Genomic DNA, 8699 nt, shown 5'->3' with positions numbered 1-8699 from the left:
GGGTGGAGTTGTATTTTATATGTGAAATGCTTGGCTGTGTTTAGCACTTACATTCACCAAATTGCAGCAGTGAACGCCACAGAGATTGAGGTTAAATTGTGTGTTCTGTGTATTGTCCAACAACCATTCTGACTCCAAATCAGCTCTGGAACGTACAGCGAGAAAGCCAGATCTGTCAGTGCAAATTTTTCTATTACTCCTTCCCCTGGGTAATAGACACAAGCTAAATCTATAAACAAATGGAACCCCTCTATATTCTTGAATTGTTAAATGCATTTATTTGGTAATCGATATGTTAATATATCTGAAAAGCAATAACACAGATGAATTGCCAAGATTCCCAAACTGTTACGCCAAGAAACTGCATCCACTTAGTGAACACTGCGGGTCGTTGTATTTTATTTTACTGACTGTTCAATCACTACAAAAGCAGAATTATTAGGAACAGGATTGGAATTGTTTTTACTCTTGGCCTTTTTACTTTATAGAAAATGATTTTGCTTTTAGATTACAAAAGTTGATCAACAAAAAGGCACAAGGAATGAACCAGCTGAGTAGGTTATCCTGAAAAGCACTCACAGCTGCTGGCTAAGAACCACACTATCAAAAGTTTTGCCCTGGTCTTTTGAATCTGCCATGAAAGCTTCAATCTCTTCCACAGTACGAGGAACGCAGGTCAGTAATTCCATGCCATTGGCGGAGACAGCGATATCATCTTCTATGCGAACCTAAATAAAAAAAAAATATACATATTATGTATTATTTCCGGTAGAATTATGTCAGTGAATATTGCCCAACCCCCTAAAAAAAAAAAAAAAAAAAAAAAAAAAAAAAAAAATATATATATATATATATATATATATATATATATATTTGACCACAGGCCAACTTCTGATACACTACCCAACCCTAGGTATGATAGATTTATCCATACAGTGGTACAGCTCCATCCAGCATAACTGGAAATGCTGCATCCTCTATTTTTTCTCCAATCAGTTTTTATTGAAGAATTCAGCAGTTATCAAGTGCGGTTATCAAGTGTTGATTAGAGATCAAACAGAGACACGCAGGCCCCAACAAGGCAAATTAAAATGTATATGAAACAAACTTTTTTTCTTTTTTCTGCTTTGGTAAGCAGTAAGTAGTGCAATACAATGTAGTAAACTCCACCAATAAATGATATACAAAGGTTGAACGGCGAAACCAACTGTAATCAAATCAGGACCATAAGGTGAAAGGTAGGCATAACCTAGAATAAATAAAAAAAGGCAAATACTCCAGTGGTTCTGGGGGCATCAGGGACCCAACCTTACTCTCAGAATGTTGAGGAAGGGCTCAGGTAGTTCCTATAGAATAAGTTCCAGGGTTGCCACAGTGTTATTTCTCATGAGTGACAAATAACTCCCAACTACTTAACTCCACAAACCTAGATATCTGTAGTGTTTTATCAATCCACTCCTGTAAAGTTGGAGCTGATTCTGACCTCTAGTGAAGTGGAATAAATAACATTGCTGCCGTCAATAGCATAGTTGGCTGGTGATGTTTGGCAGGGGTAAACGATGAAGTAGGAACCCATAGAAGGATGAGGGCCGAGTCTGCAGAAAAAGCACATAAAACCCATGGATAGGGTGTTGCTGTTTTTGCAAGAAACTAGCTGTGATTTTTCTCATCCTGGATCACCAATTTAAAGGGAATTCATAAAGACAACCACTGTCCGCATTTCTTATTAGGAAATATTGATGTCATAGAACTAAGACCCCTTTTTAAATCTGGAGTGGCTGTATGCACGGCTGTGCACCTTTCCGCCGGCTTCATAAACACCATTCTATGGGCCGCTGATTCCGACGAAAGAATTGACGTGTCAATTTTTCCGGCGGAATGCGGAATCCGCCCGTGCATAGAATGGTGTCTATGGCACAGGCGGAGAGGCACGCGGCCCTGCGCACGTACAACCGACGGAGTTCTGTGGAATTTATTTGCGAGAATTCCTCAGTGTGAACCCACCCTAAGTTTTAAAATCTAAATCAACAGTATGTGTGAAATAAAGAAAGTTTGCAATATACATTTATTATTTTTGTTGTTGTTATCATGCTGTAAAACAAAGCTGTACTTACCAGAAATCCAGGATAGGGTGTTGCTGTGTTTGCAAAAAACTAGCAGTGATATTTCTCATCCTGGATCACCAATTTAAAGGGAATTCATAAAGACAACCACTGGCCACATTTCTTATTAGGAAATCCAGGTCCAGTCTCCTGAAGGCAGATTTTCTGACTTGTGCTGGTTGAAATAAACAGACTAAACACAGGAATTCCAGCCAATACAGAGAGTCACGACTCAGTGTCGGTAAGTCACATGACTGGCTTCTCTCTGTGAGCGCTCAGATGTCCTGGAAAACACAGTACTTCCTGTTTTCTGACTCTGAGAAAAAAAAAGAGTCAGAAAACAGGAAGTAGCAAGTTCTCCATGAAAACTGAAAAAAAAAGAATGTAAATTGCAAACTTGCTTTATATCACATCTACCTATGGTTTAGATTTTGAAAGTTATAATGACAGGTACCCTTTAAAGTGACACTGTCCCCACACCTTTTTGCATTATGACTTCTCTACACGGATGTAAAGGGTAAATTTAGCAGTTTTCATACCCTATTTTCATACGTCATGGTGCTTGTTCCAGTAAAAAAGTCATCTTTTATCATCTGCGGATTGTGCTACCTGGGAGGGGCTTCATGGCCACAGCTCCACTTAGTCGCACCCACATCGCCACCGTTGGCCCCGCACATCATTGGTGCATAGGCCCCGCCCCCTTGATGGCCATTGGAACGAGGCACCGTTCCTGTAGCACAATCCGCAGATGATAAAAGATCACTTTTTACTGGAACAAGCACCATGATGTATGAATGTATGAAAACTGCAAAATGTACCCTTTACACCTGTGTAGAGATAATGCAAAAAGGGGGTGACAGTAAAAATGGCAGCTGCTCTGGTGGACCTTCCATGCATGTCATGGTGAATTATTTATGTGAATGGATACCATGTAACGGTATGTTTGTTCAGCCAGCCAGAGTTGTAATTGAGAGGTCCAGGATTCCAGCCATGGTGGAATCTATAGAGAAGTAGGTGTCTTCATGAGACAACTGTGGTTCATTTGGTGTTGTCCTAAACACTGAGAGAACTTGCTATAATATTTCTAGAAAGAAGCTATTCACTTTTTATTAATATTAAGCTTTGTTCAAAGACTTTTACTGAACAAGAACAATGTACATTCAGCCAAACATGTGGGCATAGTCCCGTGTACAGACCTGTCGAATCCTGCCCTGCAATATATGACTCCCCTCCTGGCTACATTACTTAGTATTAATTAGTTGAACTATGTTAATTGGTAGCCAAATAGTTCTTTAGAGAAGGATTTTCTGGCAGCAGATTGTCCTTGTTACCTATTAAATTAAGTTAGTGCAGGGTGGGAGCCTCCTGTTTGCCTGTAGGATGTTACGTTCTGTAAAAAAGCCAACAATTGACTGATTGAATGATTGACTCCTACACATAGTAGAAACTATTCTCAGTACATGTAGATTATAATCTCAATTGGCATCAATAACATTGGAGTTATAAGGGCGTAAATGGCTCATTCTTCCCTCATGTCTACAAGGTTTTTGTATAGAAATGGCTATTTTCTCAGCCTTCACGTACGTCTGTACACAAGAATGCATACTAGTAACTTTGTGTCAGTATATAGATAATAATATAAAGATTAATTCCTGTGTGGGTCATGTGAATAGTTATTAAAGGCTACGAACACCTTAAAAAATGAAAAAAAAAATGAAAAAAACCACATCTTTTAAAGCGACTCTGTACCCACAATCTGCCCCCTTCTAACCGCTTGTACCTTCCTATAGCTGCTTTTAATCAAAGATCTGTCCTGGAGTCCGTTCGGCAGGTGATGCAGCTATTGTCCTAAAAAACTCATGGGAGTCTTATAATAGTGAAAGTAAGGGCCGTATTCGGCTGATTATCACTCCATATAATAGAGACAACGATCAGCCAATGTAAACGATCATCGGCTGATTGTTGTTTTAGGTTTGGAACTAAAATTGTTGGGCGCCGACCGCACATCGCTATGTGTAATAGCAATGCGCGGCCGACAGCTCATGATTCCCCAGACACCTGACACCTTACCTCTCCCCGCTTCCGGTCTTCTCTACTGTGCTCCACAGCTTCCCGGCCTGTGATTGGCTGAGCAGTTTGTCAGCTGACAGGTCACTCAAGGTGCTAACGATGTCCCATGCAGCCCTTACTGCCCGATTATTGGTAAAAGGTCCAGGAAACAAGTTCTGATCTAGCAGATCGGTGCTCGTTTACTAAAATGATCGAGCTGTAGTCGGCCTGTGTAATGGTAACCTAACAGTCATCAACTTTACAGAGACACTTCTAAAAGACTGGTAAATGTTAAGCAGTGGGTTATGTGGCTGGTGACTGTTGCAGTGGTGTATGGCATCAGTTCTGATGTTGCGGTACACTCCATTACAAAGTTGAAACAAGGAATGGAAAAGTTTATAAGATTAAAGGGGTTATCCAGTGCCACAAAAACATGGCCACTTTTGCACCACTTGTCTCCAGATTGGGTGGGGTTTTGAAACTCAGTTCCATTGAAGTAAATGGAGTTTAATTGCAAACCGCACCTGAACTGGAGACAAGAGTGGGGCAAAAAATGTAATAAAGTATTGTACTTCGCAGTAAATATAATTATGTAGAGCACTTTACTCCACTGGTCCTCCACCGCCAAGTACCTGGTCCCTGCCTGCAGAAAAAGACGACTGAAACAGAGCAGGCTTCCATGGAAATTGTCAGCAGTGGGGGGAATCTGGGCGGGGGCAGCCCTGGAGCATACATCACCTGCTCCAGGCTCCTGCTTGCTTCGGAGCCTTCCTGCAATTCCCGGCAGTCAGCCAATCAGTGCGCTGCAGCGGGGCAGCACACTGATTGGCTGACCGCCGGGAGATGTTGGGAGGCCCTGAAGCAAGCAGGGGCCTGGAGCAGGTGATGTATGCTCCAGGCTAGGGGCAGCGAGGGTTAAAGGGGCCAGGTTACATATCCGCAGCGGAATTTTCATTGTAACCCCATAGACCTTTACACTACCAGAATCCGCAGCGGATTTCGCTGCAAACTCGCAGCATGAAATCCGCTGTGGATCCGGTACGTGTGAAGCTACCCTCACTCTATGTCCAAGCCACAACCCTCCTTGGAAAAGTCCTTTAATAAGCTGTTTGGTCAATGCCTATGCATGTGTATCGGTCCAGGTAAGCTAGTCATCAGCTGTCATTTAAAGGATGACAGAAGGCAGTGATCAAAAATTTTTTTGAAAATTATTTTGTCGAGCTGCACAAAATGTGATAAGAGCAAGCATCTGTATCGTCCAAAGAACAAGTTATTTGACCACATACAAACACAGTGGCACATACCTCAAGTAGATTTTCAGTTCCAGCTTGGGAAGACAGGAAAGTCAAGAGTTCACTAACCAATAAGCTGAAAACAAGACTAATTTGTAAGGAGTACAGGCAGCTTAAGGGTGTGTTCACACATTCAGGTTTTTAATTGCAATTGAATATAAGGCAAAGAATGGATTTGAAAAAGGAAACAGTGTCTTTCCTTTATACATGTCCTCCATTTATGATCTGCTCCTGGCGCTGTACTAAATAGTTGCAATTAAAAAGTTGTACAAGTGAACACAGCCTAAAGGGAAATTCCACCTAAATGAATTTTCTATAAAATTCTGAATAATGCAGCCGTAAAAATGTAGTTTAAGCACTGTGAATCTTCCTTGCTTTTTCTCTGCTTTTACCTGTGTATTATTAATGTTTCTTAAATTGAAGACTGGTTGCTAAGACTATGTATTGCCAAAAAGCTCCCTAACAACTAGTCTGTCTTTAATCACTATTGCTCAGATGAAAGTCGGATTTGCACTGTGCCATGAGCAACAAGAGGGAAACCATTTCTAATTTTAAAGGGAAACTATCAGCAGGTTAGAAGTATCTAACCTGCTAATATGTCCCTATAGCGCACAGGGCACTGAGGATGAAGGTAAGTTTCTTACCTTCATCCTTCGTGACATTTTTGTGATATTGGGCGTTTAATTTCTATGCTAATAAGTTGTTTTAGTGCACTGGGGTTGGGTCTAACGCCCCCAGTGCATTGATCCACCCAAGTGCACGAAAACAACTTAAGAGCATAGGGATTGAACTCCTAATATCACAAAAACTCATGCAGAGGATGAAGGTAAGAAACTTACCTTTATTCTCAGTGCCCCATTCGCTATAGGGTGATATCAGCAGGTTACATTCTGCTAACCTGCAGATAGTTTCCCTTTAATATTTTCTTAAAGGGCTATTCTACAATCACTATAGAAAATCGTTACAATCGCTAGAAAAGAAAAGGATCAGCAATACTGCAAGTCACTCCTACAACATAACCCTGTGCAGTCCTCTGATGGCCCATTACATACTTCACATCCGCCAACACAGTGGTGCTCTGACAAATAAGTGTTCCAGAACAGATAGCGATTGTAGGCAGTATCGGACTGGAGAACCTTGGGCCCACCAGGGAATATGATTCTAGGGGCCCACTCTACATACACTAACTATAACCAGTGCTAAACCTTTATTTCTATAGTGAATTTGCACAGAGCTGTGTATGTGACTAGTGATGCTACTGTACCTCACTGCTAGTAACTTGTCAGTCCCTCTATGCAAACAACATAGCATGCCACTTAAGTTTCTAGAAAGGAGAAGATCCAAGAAATCATGACCAATTAGTGACTGGGGCAGGACACCCAATCCATCAGGCGAGTGCATATTGTTGCAGCTGGAGGAGCCAGGGGCGTGACCTTCAAGGAACCCGGCCAAAAATGACTTCCAGTGGCTGTGGGAGAGATCCAAGAGTGGCGCTATAAGGGCACAAGGACTGGTAAGGGGGGAATATATATTGACCCGCAGCTGCTAAACAGTGAGGCCCTCCTCCTGCTCAGGGGCCCACCAAGAGGTAGGGCCCACCGGGGGATTCCCCTTTTCCCCTGTGGGCCAGTCCGAGCTTGATTGTAGGTACTTAGTAGGATTATAGTACACTGCAACCTGAGATCTTACTGAATAAAGATTTTTATTGCATCCAAGGGTGAATGCTGCCTATATTTCTACCTTTTGAGGACTTACTATTCTAGAATCAGCCAAATCACACTGATCTAATAACTTCTGTAGACACTTACCCATGTGAAAAAAAGGCTTACTTTGCCATTTTCAGTTTTTCCCCTTTTTTCTTTCTTTCTTTCTGGTTTACTCTAACTGTAAAATGGTCAATCCTATATGTAACGGCTGATACTATTAGGAAAACTACAGTTTCAAGAAGCACTAATTGTCTCTTCCCCACCTCTTTGTCCACTCCTGTGTTCTGCCAATGTTACTACGCCTCCTAAAGTTCCTTAATGGTATCGGGAGTGGCGCACAGGAGAGGAGCATAAGCATGCATATCATTAATGGTCATAATTCTGCTCTTGATCACACATCCAAGCAACACACACAGAGATAAAAGGGATGCTTGTTCATTAAGTTTACAAGTCTGATCTGTGCAGTGAGGTCTAGTGCATGCGGATAGTATTGCATGCAGAAAGAAGCAAATGTCCACAATAGAAGACAACCTACCATGCACGTTTGGCCAAGACAAAGTTAAGTACAAAAAGAATGATCCCTAGGCAACAAAGTATAAACATATTTTGACTATAGAGATTTTGAAAGGTTAAAGTCTTGAACTACTGTATATTATATAGTACAAGTTAATTATATTTGAGAACTTATTGGATTTTACTACTGGGGGGCAATCAGCCAGTAATGTGACTTTGGGAATACCTTGTTAAATAAATTTCAGTAGGAAACCTGTAATATATAAAAGAATAAGTGTGGCTGTTGTTAACTGGGTAAAGCGAGGCTTCTCTTTCTCCAGCATAATACATTATGCAGGATTCATAGGCCATCCCTTGGTGTAACAGCCAAGATTCTTCACTTCATAAACCAGTTGCTGTGCAAAGGAGGTCAGAATTTTTTATGAGATAAAATATTTACTTCTAGGTGGAGGTGCCAACTCCCTACAACTTATTAACTTTCAAAGGATACATTTTCCTAAACTAATTAACTTGCATCTTGTAACTAAAGGAAGTATTTATGATGCCCGCTGTGCCAAATCTCACCAGAAAATATGCCGATAGTGGAATTCTCTATCTTATCAGCAGAATATGGTCCTTGCAGTTCTGATGAATCAGAGTGGAGCTGCTTGTGATCAACCCTGACCTTATTTTACGTAAAATGAGTCACAAACCATAAAGTAGCTGGACTTAAGCAAGGTGTTATCAGGATGAAGATAAGTGACAGCGCAGATCAGAAACATCCCGCTCCACAGGGTACAAACAAATAGAGCCACGAACAAGGCAGGAGGTAAACACAAGTGATGAGTGCAACTAGAGCACGCTCAGGTCTGTCCCAACCCAAGCATGTGGCACTTCATTAGCGGTGGCTGCAGAAGTTGAATGTAGCCCTATGGATTCCTAGAAGTGCAGCCCTAGGGGGTCTAGGTAGCCTTAGGGCTGCATCCAACTTCTGCAGCCACCACTAATGAAATGCTGCAGGCTCAGGTTCGGACATCTCTAGTAAACGCCCTTCTTAA

At 41.5% G+C, this 8699-nt stretch overlaps 1 protein-coding gene across 1 annotated transcript in view; it reads right to left on the bottom strand.

Moving 5' to 3' along the window:
* Positions 1-255: 255 nt before the first annotated feature.
* PEPD (peptidase D) overlaps positions 256-8699 on the bottom strand; it is a 211205-nt gene continuing 202761 nt past the window's right edge. Inside the window, exon 15 of the mRNA XM_069966171.1 lies at positions 256-728. Coding sequence (XP_069822272.1) covers positions 576-728 — 153 coding nt within the window. The 3' untranslated portion in view covers positions 256-575. The remainder of the gene's footprint in view (positions 729-8699) is intronic.

The sequence above is a fragment of the Dendropsophus ebraccatus genome, chromosome 4 (genome assembly GCF_027789765.1).
Source record: "Dendropsophus ebraccatus isolate aDenEbr1 chromosome 4, aDenEbr1.pat, whole genome shotgun sequence".
In the NCBI taxonomy this organism is placed as follows: domain Eukaryota; kingdom Metazoa; phylum Chordata; class Amphibia; order Anura; family Hylidae; genus Dendropsophus; species Dendropsophus ebraccatus.
This window is presented reverse-complemented; position numbering and strand designations above follow the sequence as displayed.